Below are 19,400 nucleotides of genomic sequence, written 5' to 3'. Positions count from 1 at the left end.
TTTAAACACATCCTGTCGCGCATGCGCATTGGAGGAAAAGGAAAACGCAACAACAAACTGCCTCAGAAGTAGCAAACTCGCTGTACTCTTTGACAGGATGACAATGTTTCTAGTTGTATAAAACCAACTGGATCGTTTCATACAAACTATCTGCCTGGACGGAGTTGTGGATGAAGAAAAGAATGACATAGAAGTAAACACCTAAAGGTTTTTTTGTTTTTTTTACTTTTTTGGAAGCGGCTCTGCGCACTTGTTTCCTGGTAAATACTCAGCTTCAAATACTGTGAGATAATGTGAAAGGAGCGCTTCACGACGCGGAACAGGAGGCCAGCCACCCACCGGACTCTTCTGTGTTTATGCGTGTTCGCTACATGAGCCTGTCGGCGGGATGTCGCTGAGTTCCGGCGGATGGGCTCACAGCCCCGGCCTCACACCGGAGCAGTCGACCGCCCTCACCGGGAGTTATGAAGCCTCCCAGCCGGGCTGTCAAACCGTCCTCATGTCGGTTCGGGTCTCGGTGTGCCACTCCGGGGTTCGTCCGCTGTGCCTTCCGGGAGCAGGTGATGAGTCACTCCGCCTGCAGCTGAGCATGGACCCGGGGAAATCCGGGGAATTCCGGCTGGCGATCCAGAGCCCCGGCAGGACGGGCCAGAGTGCGGTGAGTTACGACCTGCTGGGACTCCTATTTTAATCATGTTTTAACCGTTTTACCCTAAATAAATACAAAAACACCAAATCGTATCTTAATTCAACTTATAATTGGCCAGAGCAAAAGTTCCCTGCCTAAATAGATCATATTAATGTCATATTTTTTTCATAACTTGTCTATACATGTTATTGTCTTGTCTTACATTGTTATTTTCATATTTTTAGTGTGTTACCTGTGGTAATTTTGGCCCTCTATATTGTCTGGAGATTTGTTTAAAAACTAGGAGTTCTAATTTACCTAAAGAAAACATACTGTAAACTTATTTTTTTAGATTCAAACAGTAGATGTAGGTGTAACCCTTGACTGAGTGATGCGACCCCTTGTGGTTAGATCTGTCATTTCACTTTCTTGCATAGCTGACATGGGACCTGTGAGGACCTGGTCAGGCCTCCACAGGTACACTGCTGCCTTTTGCTTTCTTTAACTCTTCCACAGAAATCACAGGTAAAGCAACCTTTACAATCCAATTAGGTTCAGCTAAATAAAACTTGTTTAGAGCAGCAGTACATGACCTTTTTAAAAAGAAAAAGAAAAAAGAAAACACATGGCACATGAATCATAAATAAAACCCATCTACTAGGAAATTTGTAGTTCTTTAAGGATTATTTTACTCTTCATTTCATCTCTACTACAAGGTCTAAAGCTAATGAACTAAACATGGAGAAGCAGCGTTTAGTTCCTATGCTCCACTTATCTGGAACAAACTTCCAAAAACTAAAAAAATGCAGAAAGCCTGAGTTCCTTTAAATCAAGACTAAAAACACATTTGTTTAGCATTGCCTTGCACTGTTCTAGTTAAACAGTTCAACTGAAACATCATTAGTTCAACTTTTTTATTTTCTTTAGTCCAAATGTTTTTAATGTTCTTTTTTGTTTCTGCATTTTTTATTTATTTTTTATTCCTACTTGCTTTGATTCTGTTTTATTTTCCTATATTTTAATCATGGAAAACACATTGCATTGTCTTTGTACTGACTTGTGCTATACAAATAAATTTGCCTTGCCTTGCTTAATGAAAAACTAAACTTTAAGATTTATATTTTTTTTCACAATCATCTATCTATCTAAAAAAGAAATATATAAATATATATACACATACATACAAACACACAAACACACACACAAAAAACGTTCTAAGCCAAATGAAGAAAATAAATAGTTCTTACAGGTATTCCAGATATTTTTACTGTCAGTCTGCCTGAATTTCATCATTCCAAGAGGAAAACCTGTTTAAGCTAGCCTAATAAACTAGCCCCACCCACCAGCACCCAAAATAATTTTTGCCTGCGAGTTTGGTCTAGCCTCGGTCAATGCCCCAGGCCCTAGAACTGACGGGCCAATCACAACGCAGAGATGTGTTTTGAATTTTTGCAAGCATAGCGGGGGTTTGAGGACGTGACAACAAAGCTGCACAACGCTGGAGAAAGCACAACAAGGAAGATGGCAACAACTATTGAACAGTAGCACGCACTGCGGCGGCAGCAGCTTTCAATGGAGCGCACCATTGAAAGTTAAAAGTTCTCTTTTCTGTTGCTGTTGTTCAATAAAAGCACGCTTTAAGATAATTTGAGGTGAGAATATTATACTTTAAAGCATCACTATATGGTCCATTTATCGATTTAATGCGTGATTAAAAAAACATTTTCCGAAGTTGAGAGGGCCGCGGCAACCAGTGGACCTCCGAGGCTAATGGTAGCCTGTATGCAGCGGCCCTCTCTCGGCATAGTCGTGTGTGTGAAGGACTGATGGAGATTTTTGACTCAGCTTTGGAATCAGTTTTAGAAGGATTAGACTTGTGGTTTTCGTTGCAGGAAGAGGCTCTACGCTTATTCATTTTTAAGAAGGACGCATTCACCGTTTTACCGACAGGCTGTTTGTTTACGCTCCCCCACCAGCTTTCTGTCGCGCTTATTAAGTCACAGTCAGTTGCGCTCATTGGTCAGAGCGTTGGCCAATAGGCACAGACATGGTTTAAAAAACAGCGGATTGTTCTCATCAACAATCTTCCCATGTCTCATTCATCTCATATTTAGTCTGGTTTATCAGGCTATGTTAAAAACCTGATTTTTTTTATATCTAAAACAATTACCAGACTTTTTCATTTTTAGTCAAAGTTGTCAAGAGCCATTTTGAAAGATCCAAGGAGCCCCATGTTGCAGACCTCCTGCTATAGATTCTCCAATCATCCACACCATACAACACGGCTTTCCCTGGCTTCCTAAGTTATGGTTTTAACATTAATATTGCTTTAAGAAATGTATACTTTGACATTCTTTAATATGCTGCATCTCCCCTTTTGGTATGGCCATTGAGTCTGGTCATAACTATGGGTCATTGATTCAAACGCTTGATTAAGAAAAACTAGTGTGACACTGTTGCTGACGGTTGTCATGAGGGTATTAATTGTGATGAACTCTCATTTCATCCTGGCTGTTTTCTTTCCTTTTCTCCATCAGTGTCTCCACTGGTCCGTGTGAGCCTTAGCATCTGGGCTTCTAAAAATACACATCAACTGTAGACAACTAGGGCAGTCAAAGTCCATCCAAAAGGCCAAATATATTGCACTTGAAACATAATATCCCATCAAATGTTGAATCCAAGCGTTCCTGTGCAGTTGCAGTTTTGCAAAGCTTGATAATGTGAAAGTGATTGTATATTTTTCAGCTGGAAACTTTTACATTGCAGCTCTGGCTGTGTGTTAGAGGTTGTTCCCAAGCTGGTTTTGCAGCTTCTAACAGGTTGTCCTCTGGTATTTTGCTCAAATTATCTTTCAGTTAACTCTCACCTGCTTACCTGATAAACATCATACCTGTAGATTCTACATTCTCTGTAGATGTGTCCTTTAGGTTTATATTAGTTGGTCATCTCTACTTATTCTAGCACTTTAGTAAATATTTAACTTTACTAGTCTAAAACTTAATTATTTGTGTTTAATTTCAGTCATGGGCCATGGTATGACTCCTGAGATAATCGTTAACTTATTTAGTTTTTAATTTAGTTGGGAGTAGTGGCCTAGCGGTTAGGGCATAGAGCTTGGATCCTGAGGTTCTGAGTTCGACCCCCACTCCCACAGACTGCCACTCTGGCTCTCTGAGCAAGACCCTTAACCCCACACTGCTCCCTGGGTGCAGCCCACTGCTCCCCAAGGGGAGAGCTTAAATGTAGAGGTAAATTTCTCCAATGTGAGGTCAATAAAATTCAATTATCATTATACAGTGGAATCCGCTTATAGTGATCATGTTGGTCTAGAGCCAATTTGAACACTATAAAGGGTTGATGACTATATCCGAATTTACCGTTATTTCACTAATTATTTATGCAGAATATCATCTAAATGCCATTTGTGTGGTTATTTTAATGAGAAAAATTTAATGAAACGGATAGCTTCTGCATTTACTGAACTTTATTACAGTACCATGCAACTTTAATAACAGTATACTGCGCTGGGAGCAGACACAACTCTGGCAGCCTGGTGCCGCCGGTGCATTTTTTTTTTTTACTAGCCTGAAGTTTGAAACAAATGGTTTAATAGAACAACAACATAGAAGATAACTGCATAGGCTACAGAAAATTAAAGCTAGCCTACCTCTATTTTCTGTTGCGGATCTGCTGCGCCGCATTAAGAAATCACTTAACATGTTTATCCATGGTTCCCTGGATCAGTGTTGTCCAACACAGAGTGCACTTCTTTTTCAAAACGATGTAAAAGGTCAAAGTTTTAAAAAAAAAAAACATACAGGAGACCATCATTTTTGATCCACTTATTAATTATTTTTTGTTTACATTCATAAAATGGTGAAAAAGGAACTATAAGTTCTATAAGTGGATTTCTTGATTACTATAAACTAATTATTTAAACAGCATTTGTGTAGAAATGATTCTGTCCCAAGCCTTTTGAACACTATAAGCTGTTGATTACTATATCCGTGACCACTATAAGCGGATTCCACTGTATTATTATTGATTAATCATTAGGTTGAGTAAACTGACTGTTAAAAAATGGAATATACTGAAAAAGCAAATCCAACCCAGAGCAGTAATTAATCCGAAACTGTACAAAGATATAAACATTTTATATTCAAGATAGAAAAACCTTTTTCTTTGATATATTTTTACCAATAAATTATGTAATGGCAAAGTTCGGTTTCACCTGATTCACATTTGGTACAAAAACCTATGGAGCGCACCTTGTCTTTCGATTTATTAATCGTTTCATTGGAAAAACGGTCAACAGATAAATACATGCGTTAATATTTACAAACTGCTTCATAAAATACGGCCATCTTATTTCCTTTTTTGAGAGTTTTAGCAGACTAAGCTCTCAGAAAAATAAGTAATCCAGAATATTTAAGTTTGTTATAGAGTTAAACTTTATTATTTTTCTGCTGAAGAGTTTCCTCCTACAGTCCTCACTATACATCCGTTGCATTCCTCCATCATTCTGCTCGTAGATCAGTTCTCCTTCCTTAACATGCATAATAAATACACCTAGAAATTCATGTGAGCGACTAAAATCAAACCAAAAGGTTTAGGTCAATGTAGAAAAACCTCTGAGGGTCATTTATGATGCGTAGCAGATACACCGAATTAAACAATCGTAGTAATTGTCTTCGCTTCCTGCTTTTTTTCTCACAGTCTCTTCCTCTTTTGCTTTGTTGCAGACCATTGCCGAGTTTGACCTGAGGTCCATCAATTACGAAGTGAAGTCACCAAAGTGCCACGAGCTGATTTCTGTGGCGCCGCCATGTGACCGCATCAGCTTCAACTTCAGCAGCGAGACGGAGGCTGAGGGGTGGGCCACCGTGGTCATGTCCTCGCTGAGAGAAGCACATCGTGGTCGGTTTTTTATTTGTCTACCTATGAATGAGCAAAACAAACTGAGATGCTTCCCTTTCCAACTCGCAAATTTAGCTTTAAACTGATGAGGTCTGAGGAAGCCACACTTGGGCCTTGCTTCTATATACAATAGGAGCTGTGATTTCCAACTGAGCTCTGCTGCTTGATTTTATGTTAACTGTTTTACCAAGTGGGATTCTATGTTAAATGTGTTAAACGGCTAATAGTGGCTATCAGAAGTATTCACACCCCTTCGGCTTTCTCTCAAAGTAACACATCATTGTGGAGGAAAACAAGACAGAATGTTTTATTCCAATATGTCTCTGCAATTTTTTCAAATTGAACCGATGCAAATATGCAAAAAATGTTTTTTCAGGCTCTTCAAATAAGTCTGCTGATGAAGATTCTCAGTCATCCAGGTCATAGTCATTCCGTAAAAGTTTAAAATAGCAATCCACTGGACTTGGTTTCCAAGGTTTGATGACGTTTCGCTACCTCTCCAGGAAGCTTTCTCAATTCAAATGTCTTGATCCGCTGTGAGTTTGAGTCTTTATATAAACAAGGCCTTGTATTGCTTGGAAACATGCAAATTGAAACTGACGAGTGGGTCTTTTGGTTCCATTGTTAGCCTGTAATATCTGAAACCTTTCTATGATTCTGAAGGTCAGTCGTTAAAGGGGGGGATTGTCGTTAAATAAAAACTTCCGGTAGACCAAAAAACTTTTCCCATAGCTTACTTAGCTTTTCTCTCTTCTCTGACAAGGCTTTGAAACTAGTGTGAAAAAGAAAAGGCTAAAGGTTCAGGCTTTGGATGCAGACGCCTGTCAGCTTTAACCGGAGCAAGAAGTCCTAAAAAGTTTTAGCTCATGTGGGATGAATAAAACACAAAAAAAACAAAGCTCACTTTTTTATTTATTTCTGTGAATGGAAATCTGTGTTTTCACAATGATACACCACCAACCATTGTTCTGTCATTAAGTTCAATTCAATACATTAAGAGTGAATTTTATGGCTGGGATTTTTCAGAACTTACTACAGTTTTTTTCTTCTTTTTACTGATATTTTTGTCTTTATTTTCTTCGTATTGCTCATGCTTGCAGCCACACCCCAGGAGAATGGTCTGCAGCACCTCTTTGATGGTCTCCATCTTCAGAACACCTCTGCTCTACAACAAACAGGTGTGCGAGAGGAAAAAGCGTCCTTAATAGTAATTATCTGTTAATGTGATCATTTCAATACCCTATGTCTGTGTTTGGGTTGTAGAGGATGCTTGCATAGAGCTGAAAAAGGCCATAGAGGCGGGGGATATGCAGAGTGCGTCTGTTTTTGCTGCCTCTCTCGCCCGTAGACAGGCAGCCGTCAAGATCCAGCCCTCCACCAAAACATATGAAGACACTGAAATCAAGTAAGGCAGTAATACTGATAATTTAAGGTCTGAAAGCAGAGTTATTACTCGGTTCACTGATGTTTTTGTTTTCTAAACAGTTTGGCTGCTATTGTTGAGGATTCTTCCTCATCCTGTTGCATCACTGTGAAAGTTTTCCCTCACATGACTACTGCGTCATTAAAACAGCAGGTTCTTATAACATTCAAAACATTGTCTTTACACACTGCCTTCTAGGTAATTAGAATCACTAACAGCTTTTTGTCTGCTTGGACTCCTTTCCAGATGTTTCTCGATTATGGCTTCCACCCTCGCGTGCAGCGCTGGATTATTGGCCAGTGTTTGTGTGCTGACCTCAGGTCTCTGGCGTCCTACGGCATCCGTCAGGACGGTGACACAGCCTTCCTGTACCTGTTGTCAGCCCGCCACTCTCGCCTGACCCCTCAAGTCCTGCAGCAGGACCAGGAGAGTGCACTCCTTCTCAGCCCTCCCCTGTCTTTTCAAAACCCCTCCCTCCCCGCCGCCTGCACAAACGGCCCCTCCTCTCAGGACTGGAGGCCATATACCACTCTACCTCCAAGGCTCCACAAAAGCAACAAGAATGGTGAGAAAGTGTCTGTAGTCTTAGACATTGTGTTCTGGATCATGATTTTTAATTTTAGGCAGATCTACTCCTAGTCAGGGTTGTGATTTAAAAGAAAATAAGAAAGAAAATCTAAGCACACAGAGCTGCAACAGCCGACATAGTCGCTCTGCTAATGGTTACTCTAGAAGACTGTGTACGTTTAATGTGCGCTAATTTCAGATTTCTCATCAATTGAATCCTCCTCGGTCAGAAGGAATATGTCAACCCAATCGGTGCAGCTCAGAAGGTTTATTGAAGGAATAGAAGCAGGTATATTGGAGATGGAAAGATGCAGGATGAAAATGGCATGTAGTACCGTGGAAATCCACTTGAGGGCACCATAACACGACACATGCATTATTGGTCAAATGCAATAAACATACAACTGACAAAACCAGTCCCACGGTAATGCCCTCATATGCTAATACAATCGCAATATAGCCCCATTTACACTACCCTTGAAAAACCGATCCATGCCGAGACCGGTTCTGACGACCGTTTACACATCACGCTATCTCGGTTCCTCGCCTCCTAGTGACGATCTTACTGCCAGTATTAAAGAAGGAAATCAAGCAGTTGGTGGCGGTAATACATCAAAAGTTGTTTGCCAACCGCCATAAAGCACAAGAAGAAGAAGACGAAGAAGGAGGGAATCAAGCAAATGAAAATGGCAGCGCCCATCACATTCAGAAAGTTATGCTTGATTGTTATTGCTGTACTTCGGTGTTATTATTTAAAATGCCATTATTTAAAGAAGATTTCGATTGTTGTTTATAGTTGAAGAGGAAGTTGTTCTTCTTCTGTTTCTGGAGCGGCATTACCGCCAACTACTGGAATGGAGCGTGAATCAGGATGTGCACCCAGACGCTGTTGTTATCAGAGAACTGAGCCAGAGAAAAACCGAGCCGAGCCCACCTCTGGAACTGGTCTGCAGTTAGCTCGGTTCGGTTGTGTCTAGCTCGGTTCAGTTCAGTTTGCTTTCCATTTACACACGATAAGTTATCTCAGTTACTGAGCTCGGACTGGTCTCGGCACGGTTTTCAAGGGTAGTGTAAATGGGGTATATATTTGGCAAAGTAAACAAAGAACTTGAGTTATGATAAGTAAACTCTTGCATTGTCAGTAACCAACACGAGGACGATTCCACCTCCTGGGATAATGACTGACATAAAACACAATATCGGACTTGAAATGTATACTTATATCATGAAAAACACACACAGGTTTCATACCCACCGAATTAAGGGAGGATTAATGATGGATGCTATTTTTATGCCACCAAACCACTCAGAAGCACAGAAAAAACAACTTGCTCAGCTAGGTGAAATTGAACTACAAAATGAACAGATGCATAATGGGTAATGTGGTACTAAACAAGCGGACAGACTTTTAACAGGTACGATTGTTTTAAAAGGAGAAGAAAGAAGAGAGTGTTATTCCGGTTATAAAGTCATTGGCTAAATTATTTTTGTATCTATTTGCTGCAGGTGGTTCAGGAAGACAAAGCATTGGTGAAATCAGAGATCTCATCAACTTTGAAATGCCTCAACTTAATAAGGCTCTGAGCTCCCAGACCTCTTCTACCCAGGTACAACAACACAGGCAGAGGCTTGTGACACTGCTGATGAAACATTTTCTGACATTTTATACTTTTTGTTTTTCATCGCCCTCATGTTAACATTGATTTAGCTTTTTTTTTTTTTTTCAAAACAACTAGAAAACCCTTTTACCCCTTCAACAGATTATACGGCAGTATATCTTAGTAGAGATTGACAGATGCAGATTTTTTAATACCAGCTGTTTTGATAATAACCTAACTATCCCCGATATGTGCTGTATTACTTTTTGTTTCTCCATTTATTTGACAAAAATCACACAATTACAGCAAATGTTAGTCGAGTCCTAATTTAAACAAAAGAGCATTCATAAAATATGAAAGAGGATTTAGGCCATTCAATTCAAATCAGTTCATTTATATGGTGTCAATTCATAACACATCTCAAAGCACTTTATAGAGTAAGTTCAACCAGATCATACAGTCAGATTGATTCAAAGTTTTCTCTCTAAGGAAAACCAGTTGATTGCATCGACTTATTGACTCACTCATTCACACTAAGCATGCTTGTAGCGACAGTGGAGAGGAAAACTCCCTTTTAACAGAAAGGAACCTCCAGCAGAACCAGGCTCATTGTGAGCGGCCATCTGCAGATGCCATTAAAAACAAACTAAAAAAAACCCGTCAATCATATTTCTTTTGAAATCATATTTTGTTAAACTTTCACAAATGACAAAAGGTTTAAGAAATCCCAATCTGTGTTTAATACATTCTCATATTGTCCTGGAATAATATAATACAGATTTGTAAATATTAAACTAAAATTTTGAGAAAAGTGGTAGAATAGCCCTTTTGGCATTTTGTGATTCAAAAGCTGCAGTCGTAAGCCAACTTCAGCTTTGTGCGTCTATTATTGTAGAAGCTGGTGTGTGTTATCCAATACTAACGCCAGCCCATCTCTGGTAATGGAGAGCAGAGGAAGTAGATACCTAGACTGAGGTGATCAGTCTAGGTATGTTAGTTAAAGTTACCCGTTTCAGCCTATCATTGGTCAGATCAGTAGTTGGCCATCAGAATGAATATAGCCTCCTCCAAAGCACTAATGAATCGGGCAAAGCATGCATGTTAAAGCCGATACCAAACAAGAACAAAATGCAAATGGCAAAAATATGGTCAGGCTGATGTATCCGTCCATCTCTATATCATAAGATGATTCTGTATCTTTGACAGTTGAAAGGGACCCATTAGTTGAGTCATTAATCGAACTATAACCATATTGGTATAAGAAGAGATTTGAGAAACATATTCTTATCTTCAGCTACCACAGTATAAATGTCAAATTGAATAATACTAAGACTTACTTCAGCAATAGTATCAAGGTGTTACTTTATTGTGTCTCTTATACTATATCCGTTGGTTGTGCTGTTATTTTTACATCTCTTAGCAGCTGATGAAGCAAAATGAAGATGTTTTATCGTCATCTCCCTTTTATCTCCTCTTTCTTTCATCTTTTCTCCCTTTTTTCTGTATTTCCTTTCCTGTTCTACTTACATTGCAGTGCGTAAAATCTGTAATACTCCCTGCATAATTATAATAAAGCTATTTATATGCATAAATCAAGCGTAACGCTATGGCGATAGCCCTACTGCTCCACTTGTGAAAGCAAAATCTTTTGGGCTCTTTTTGGCATCAAGACAATTATTCTTATTGCCACATCGCCAAACAAGATACTGTTTAAAAAAGAAAAAAGAAACATTTTGTTTTTTTAACAATAAGAACTAAAATATTTCAGGTGTTTTAGATCATGTGATGCCCATAGAATTTTACAGGGTTTCTGCAGGTCATTAAAAATCATTAAAAGTCATTAGATTATTATTTTTTAAATTAAGGCTTTAATTGGCATTAAACTTCATTAAATTTGATAATCGTGACATTAAAATGCTTCGGAAAAGAAGCTTGAGGCGGGGAAAAGGCTAGAGAATGGGGAAAATGCAAATTTGAACCAAAGTGGCGGGAAAACGAGGAACTCGGGACATGGCTGCAGCCTGTCCATGGTGAAAATGGTGAAGGATTTTGCCGTGTATATATATATGTATATATATATATATAAGTCATGGGAATTTGTTGATGGCATTAAGATTTTAAAAAGCATTAAATAAGAGTTACTCATTCATGTGTAAACCCGGTTTTAGTCCTTAGGTAAATATATTTACATTTATTTTATTTTTTGACATGGGATCAAGGTTCCATGTCTCAGCCTTTGTTTTAAAGAATGCATCTGGTTTTATGCTAACTGACAAAAAACGTGTTAATATAGAGTTAATAGTCTTATTTTATTTCTGTATTTATTTTCTATGTTCTATAAATATCTGTGTACGATGTTAACTGTTTTGGTCTTTGCTTCAGGGTTGGTCATGTCCATCTTGCACATACATCAACAAACCGACGCGGCCGGGCTGTGAGATCTGCAGCACCAACCGTCCAGAGAGCTACATCATCCCTGGAGGACACCAGCCGGACCCCCTGGAGCTCAGAAGGATCCAGCAGGAGAAGGAGGCCATCCGACAATACCAGCAGGTATGAGAGGGACTCTAAAGCTCTCCCCTCCTTTTATACCACTCAGTTCAACAACAGTTGAAGAGGCGTTTTCATGCAGTTGTGTTGTTGTTTTATCTGACGTTTGTACTGTTGGTGTGGCTGTCAAAGGCTACATAGATTCAACTCTGATGAATCAAAGGAAAACAGGCTCACCATTCAAACTGATCAAGATAAAGTGAGAAAGCTGAAATTGACTGAAGGCTGCCAGAGAAACTGAATCATTCAGACTCACTCAGGTTGACTCTCTTCTCTTTTGTCTCTGTTTTTCTGAAGGAGAAAGGGAGAAGAGAGATGCTGAGGAGTGCTGGGCCTCATAACAACTCATTGCTGTTTAACCTGGACCAGGACTACTGAACATACTCACTGATTCATGCACACTCCACTGCAGCGAACAGACAAGCAACTACAGAACAAATCACCCATCATGCACAACCCTGTTATTGTTTATACAAATACATACTTTAGTTAAAATCCCATTTTCTGTCTCCACTGAAGTTTAACTTCTTTTAAAGAGTTAAACGTTATATTGTTATGTTATTCATATTAAAGCAGTTCAGTTGACGTAATGCAGAATGTGAGCAACATGAAAACATGTTGAGTGAGCCAGTAGGTTGAATGTAAGTGATCAGATTTTGCACTGTGCTTGTTTTTAACCCTGTGATGCAGCTGAAAATAAAAGGTTTTAACTGTTTGTTGCTGTGTTGGATTGAACGTGTTTTTGATTTTTCCCTTCATAAGACGGCAGGAAAGCCTTGCATCGATCCCTCTATGCTCCAAATAACAGGAAACAGTATTCTTTCTGCCAGTATTTTGTAGCACTTCTCTGGAGGTGAAAGGTTGAACAGCCTCTGAAGAGGACGTGTAAGTTTAGCTTTGGCTCTAGACTTGTACTGCTCTTGGATGGAGTGATGGTCAGTCTTTCTGAACTATGCAGACGAGTTGTAGACCAGCCAAACCCTAGAGAGATGGAAAACTGGCGGTTGGTGTAGAAAAAGCAGCTCCTGTAGAAAGTTGTACTTCCTGAGTTGCTCCTTCTGTACTGTCTGTGTGAGGATCACCCTTCCTAGAAACAAACAGCAACCGTTGATGGTTGAGTTGGTCCATGTTGACTGCAGGGGGGTCTGCCATGTCTTTCAGATGCTTGAGCACCAAATTCTCAAAGGGTTTTATGACCACAAACATCAGAGCGACAGGCCTGAAGTCATTAAGTCCAGTGGTGGTGTGTTGCATAAAGATCAGAACCTGATAAAAGGTGATTAGTTGGTCAACAGGGGAAACTATTACATCCTGGAGCTTTCTCCAGATTGAGGATCAACATGCTGTCTTTATCTGAGCAGTTTGTAGGAGGGACATGTGCTGTTGAAGGACAGGGTGAGTGTTTTTCTCCGTGTTATCAACTCAGACCCAGATGAGACGGTTTGTGGTGGGATAAAAACTGACCAATATATGGGGGAACAACTTTTGCTAAATAGGGTTTGCAAAAATGACTGATATTCAAAACAAGTTTCTCTACAGACTCAGACTTTAAACAGTGTTCCTTCCTCCTAGCTGACAGATCTACAACGAGGAATCATTACTCAAGCTTTAATGCACAGATAATAACTGCTGCGCTATTTAAAGATGGGTTTCTTCAGTAATTCCATAATTTGACTGTTTGGAGAGTTCTGATGATTTTCCTCTAATCATGTGCAGGAAAAAAAGCATCTCTCATTTTCATAGATGAGATGGGTCCAGAACTCCAGTCCCTTATGACATATCTAGTATGGGTTAGTCAAAAAGTATTCTTTGTTTGTTTGTTTTTTTTAGTTTCAAGGTTAAAAACACATTCACATAAGTTTGAACTTAAAACTCCATGAAGTAATTCCAACTGTGGGAAATGGCTGCTGCAGGATTGTTGTAGAAATGCCTTTTGATTTCGCTGCTCCTCAGTTTCCATCCATGCCATCCTAAAGAGAGTGCTTTACATCACAATATTAGCCTAGTTAACCAGCCCCACCCGCCAGCGGCCAAAATCATATGTGCCTACGAGTTAAAATTACACATTTATTCTCACATTTAGTCTGGTTTATCAGGCTATTACAATATGGGAAGAGTTTGCTAAAACAACCTTCCTGATGGACATCAGACAGGAACACCTGTGCAGAGTCATTCAATCAATCCCCCTCAAGGCCAACTCAAAGGGCACGCTGTTATTTCCCAGCTTCTCCTTTTAAGAACAAGAGATCAGATAAGATTTCTATGGTTTACATTGGCCTGATTCGCTTTTTAAGTGTCAGACCGATTTATTTATGATGAAATAATATACATCAACATTTCTTCAGGCAAAGGAGCAGGAGAGAAGAGAGAACTTTGAGCGCCTGGTGAAGATGGATGGCCAGGACCTGGTTCCAAATCCTGAACTGGTGGATTGTAAGATTTGCTTTGTTGACCTAAAGTCAGGAGAAGGTGTCCTTCTGAGAGAGTGTCTGCACTGTTTCTGCAAGTAAGACGTGGGAGTGAGAGACTAGTTTATCTGCACCTGGTATTCATTTTTTTTACACAGCAGAATAACATCTATTTCTAAATGCGGTTTGCATAGAGAGTGCTTGCGCTCCGTCATCATGCTGTGTGAGGAGCCCGAGGTGTCCTGTCCATACAGAGATGATGCATACGCCTGTCCTTGGGCCCTGCAGGAGAGGGAGATTAGAGCTGTGAGTTGCACCAAAGCATGCACTATAGCACGCTTTAGATTGCTTTCCCTCACCTTTACCCGCTATGTGCCCTTCCAGCTGGTTTCTCCAGAGGAATATGAACGCTGGCTGCAGAGGAGCCTTTCCGTAGCAGAGTCGAGGTGCGAGGGCAGCTATCACTGTGCAACTCCGGATTGTCCAGGATGGTGTGTGTATGAGGATACTGTCAACGTCTACCACTGCCCGGTCTGCAAGAAACACAACTGCCTCATCTGCAAGGTCAGAAATGAGATCTCACCTCCAAACTGAATTCTGCCTCAGCAAATTTAAGGAGAACAAGTGTAAAACATCCACTAGTGTCGTAGTCAAGACCACATTATCCTGGTCTCTGCCGCTAAATGTTTTGGTGTTGGCCTTGTTTCAGTGCTCCTCACCCTAACCCTGTAAAATAACTTTTTAAGGAGTTTTAAGAAGGTTTTATGTGCATTATTTGATTGAAAGGTCAATTTACGGTGAGTTAAAGAAATACCTAGGCTTTCATTAGCTTAGCAGAAAAACAGGCCCTCACCATGATACTGCCACCACTTGGCTACAAGATTTATTTATTTTTTATTCGGCACATCCGGTTCCTTTTAGTAAAACTGGATTTAAAAACCCAACTGCTGTTGCTTATAAGCATCATTACTTTGACTTTTTCTCATGTTTTCTGTTCTTCTTTTCCTCCTCAGGCCATCCATGAAGGAATGAACTGCAAACAATACCAAGACGACCTCGCAGCCCGTGCCATAAATGACTCTGCAGCTAGAAGGACGACGCATCTACTAAAGGTTAGCTGTAAAATACCACTTTGAAGCAATGAAGTGGGTTTTTTTTTTTTGGTTTTTTTAAGCAAACTAATTTGAAAATTGCTGTTCAGGATGAATTGGTGGCTTTGTATAACCAGAAAGCATCGGTTTCAGCTTGCACCAAGCACATCCTCTCATCCTAAATTCTACTTTGTGTTTTCTTTGTGCCACAAACAGACTCTTGTGCAGTCAGGGGAGGCCATGCACTGTCCTCAATGTGGCATCATTGTGCAGAAGAGGGATGGATGCGACTGGCTGCGCTGCACTGTCTGTCACACTGAGATCTGCTGGGTAACCAGAGGGCCTCGCTGGGGACCCAAGGTAAGAAATCTGTCCATCCCCTTATTTTAGATTCATTTAACCTTTTTCTAATCTGTAAAAGTCTTAATTCTAAGTACGGATGACACAGAGTTAAATAGACGAAGTCCCTGCAGACTATTTTTCAACACCTTTTTTAAACTGACAGGCTTTCAGATTTTTCCTCTCATGGCTGATACAGATATCTTACACAACCGTCCTCATACAGCAGCTGAAAGCTATTAAAAGCAAAGATGTTTAGCGGTATTTAACAGCTGGCTCGGTTATTGACCTGAAAATATGGCGTCGGAAAAACAAGAAGATATTTGTATGTAAAGCGAAAGTTTAATAAACACAGTCGGCGTCCAGCCAACCCTTCTGATCGCTGACAGCTATCTCTGACGATGTTCATTCTCTTTTGGTAAGCTGTAAAACTAAATATTTGGGTCACCTTTTTATTGTAACACCCAATTGAACTAGAAACAGATGTCATCTGCATGGGAGCAGAGCAGGTACTCAATATGGCCACGGCTAAATTTGAACGTCCGTGACGTCAGCTGCAAGGCATCAATATCGAATGTTGCATGATGGTCCTTTAATGTTTGATGATGTTAACTTTCCCATATATATTTATTTTCTTAAAGGGTCCTGGAGACACCAGTGGGGGATGTCGCTGCAATGTCAACAATCAGAAATGTCATCCTAAATGCCAAAACTGTCACTGAGACTCAAAGCGGGGATTCTTGGATAGCTCTGGATATAAACCAGTCTTACAACACAGAAATGACAGGTTGAAGAATAATCTGAGTCATATTTAAACCAAATGTATGCTGGATAACTTGTAAAGCACCTAAATGGATTTTTATTTTCACCTAACAGATCTCTAACCAGCAGGTTGCTTCTGCCTTACCTTAAAGTATGTCTGTGGGTGTGGTTCAGTGCAGCACAAAGACTTATCTTTGGATGCTATTAGTGCCTTTTTTTTACAGCGTCTGGTATGCAGGCTTGGCTGAAAAGAGGCCTTTCGGGGCTTTATTAAGATAACTTCAGGCTGAGTTTTAGATCTACAAACCTGGAGCTTCTTTTGTCCTTGTCTGTCACCATGGTAACATATGGAGGAAAGATCTTACAGCTCAGGCCAGCGACCTGCAAACTTGAAATGCAGGCTGTTGATTGGCTGCTTCTAAGGGTGACTTTCACTAAGAAGCATTTCCAAACGATGGGTCATCAATGCTGATGCTGATGCAGCTCTAAACTCATTACTCTGAAGTTTCATGGCAGCTTGGAACTCATTATTCGGTGAATTTCTGGATGCAGCCGTGCCTTAATTCCAGCAAGTATTTTTTTTTTAGTTTTTCTTTCTCTTTATCCTCTAATTTCAAACTCCAATTTTGCATGAATACAATACAAGTCAGAAAATTTAAGTTTACTTAAGGAGTTAATTGTACCAATTCGTACAATTTCAAGAAATTCTGCATACGATGAATTGCTCTATAGAACAGGCCTAAAGTGTGTTTAATTTTGATTTAGATGTTACACTCTGGGATGATTTGCATAAAACTGAAGTGACCTTATTCTTCCACAGCAGGGTGTCACCAAACAACGGTTTTCAGAAAATGTGACTGAAATATTTGTTTTTTTGTTTTGTGGATGCGTAGTTTTTTTTTGTTTTTTTTTTGCATTAAGATTGTGAAGTGTTACAAACCAGTTGTCAGTATGTTTGTGTGTGTCTGTGTGGAATACCGACTGAATTGTTTGTGGTATGTAGGCTGATGGATTTCATGTCTGCTCACACTGATCATGCAGCTCTGCTGGTTTGAATCAGATCCTGTGAGGAAGCAATGATCAGTGTCAAATGATATTAGTAATTTATTATATTCAATAAGAGAAAGTACATCTAGACACCTTTTATTGATAAGCTAATATTCCTTATAGATAACTTCTATGTAGTAGAGCACAGATGTTTTAGGTCATTTTACAGCTTTTTAAAGTTGTGCATCTTTGGACATTTCTGTCATTCATTTCTAAATCGTATTCTCATACATGACTGCACTGCCTGTTGACTCTACTACACTACTGTCCAGAACTGACTAGCCACGCTGTTACCTGTCAGCGCTCTGTTGCTGATGTATGTTTGTGCCTTAATCATGAATAAAAATGTTTTTTAACTCTCTTTGCTCTACTTTATGATTTTGTTTCCTCTGGATGGCATTAAGCACGCAATAAGATGGAACACTGTTCTGTATTTATTCTCCTAATGATGGTTATTTTATAATTTTTACAACCTTGGTTTATTTTTAGGTTTAAGTTTAAATCTCCATTTGGTGAAAGATGTGATCTATTGCAGGTTTAGAGGATTGCAGAAGTATTAACACACTTTATTCAAATCTTTTATATATTCTTATGTCACAAAAACTCACCTGTCCCAAATATATGAAAAATACTATTTGGATAAGCTGCTCTTCACTTAATGACTGAGTCCCAGAAAAATCAAGTAAAAAGTATCTTAAAACATTGTCTTTTTCAGATCCTCTGATATATCGATGAGGCAAATAAAGCCCATTGCTCATCTTTCTTCAACATTGAATTGGACTAATTGTAAATGTATTCTTGTCCTGTTGGAAGATGTCTGTGCTGATGAAAATCATCCACTTATTATGATGCTGCCGCCAATAGAATTTTATTATGATAGTGTTTATGTGGAGTTGGATTTCCTTTATAGATCAAACATCTATTAGATTCTGCTTTAAGCTTATCCACATTTTTTTTCTTTGATTGTATTTTTGTGTTTCAAGATGTCCTTGTTTAATTTCCTTTCAGGATTAATTGGATATTTATTGAACTGAATTCACTCTGTTTGTATGTTAATTTTCTCTAAACTGAGACAAACAAAAAGCCCACAAAAAATAGCTGTATATGTGCAGAGATATGTTGCAATATAATGATTAATAAGATGACTTTTGATGCAGTTGGTTAAGTGCACTAAATTTCAAGAGTATCAGAGTAAATGGGGCTGAATGTGTCACTTTACATCACCGAAGTGATGGATTATTTTGTTAGTCTGTAATTTGAAATCAATAAGACAATTGTATGTAGTATGGCAAATTACTACAAATAGAATAGAGCATAGTGTTAATTTGTGGTTAAATTTCTGTTTAACTGCAGCAAATCAGAATGAAAAAAAATATATATATATATATCTTTATTACCATGTAGTGTATTACCTGTAGGAATGGACCAGGTACAAAAAATAAATATTTTTCTTTTATAAAACATGAAACCAGTATTTACAGGAGGTAACTTATATTTGTTACTCCATATTTACTTGACTCTAAACGGCTCGGCAGAAAGAAAATATCATTAAAACAGCAAATCTTCTTTTCACGGAAGATGTCTCCTTTCAACAGAGATGTAGGTGCGTGTATCTGGTGCATTTTTACTTTAAACAAGTCAAATTATTTAGTAAAGGGAGATGTTATTTTGCTTAAAAGAGTAAAAAGATAAAAAATTATATTTCTGAAATAATAAGTATATGGAATGCTGTTTTATTCAAAACTACATAATTTAAAGAGGACTGTTATAAATAGATTAATAACAGATATCCCATATAATTAATACATCTCATCAAAAACAAAATCTATATTTAAAAAAGATCATTCTTACTATTTTTCATCTCTTAATTACGGAAGAGGCCAATGAAAAAACAAAAAAAGTTAACTAATTTTTTAACATTTTATTTCAGTATGACAGGACTTTCATCACAGAATTATGACTTTTTTTTTTATCAGAATTCTGACTTTAAGCTTAGAATTCTGACTTTCTTCTCAGAATTCTGACTTTAATCTCAAAATTTTGGATCCTAATGTAGAAGGGCACCCCGAG

The 19,400-nt window shown here is 38.9% G+C and overlaps 1 protein-coding gene across 1 annotated transcript; it reads left to right on the top strand.

Moving 5' to 3' along the window:
- The first annotated feature begins 39 nt into the window (after positions 1 to 39).
- LOC107092260 (ranBP-type and C3HC4-type zinc finger-containing protein 1-like) lies at positions 40 to 17,683 on the top strand. The gene is made up of 14 exons (XM_015386620.1): positions 40 to 658; positions 5,371 to 5,545; positions 6,646 to 6,723; positions 6,809 to 6,950; positions 7,031 to 7,121; positions 7,215 to 7,533; positions 9,042 to 9,142; positions 11,516 to 11,686; positions 14,029 to 14,189; positions 14,286 to 14,397; positions 14,476 to 14,655; positions 15,105 to 15,203; positions 15,399 to 15,542; positions 16,163 to 17,683. The coding sequence occupies exons 1-14, from the start codon at positions 389 to 391 to the stop codon at positions 16,241 to 16,243; spliced, it is 2,124 nt and encodes a 707-aa protein (XP_015242106.1). The 5' UTR covers positions 40 to 388; the 3' UTR covers positions 16,244 to 17,683.
- The last annotated feature ends 1,717 nt before the right edge of the window (positions 17,684 to 19,400 follow it).

Source organism: Cyprinodon variegatus, unplaced genomic scaffold, assembly GCF_000732505.1.
Source record: "Cyprinodon variegatus isolate N-32 unplaced genomic scaffold, C_variegatus-1.0 Scaffold372, whole genome shotgun sequence".
In the NCBI taxonomy this organism is placed as follows: Eukaryota; Metazoa; Chordata; class Actinopteri; order Cyprinodontiformes; family Cyprinodontidae; genus Cyprinodon; species Cyprinodon variegatus.
This window is presented reverse-complemented; position numbering and strand designations above follow the sequence as displayed.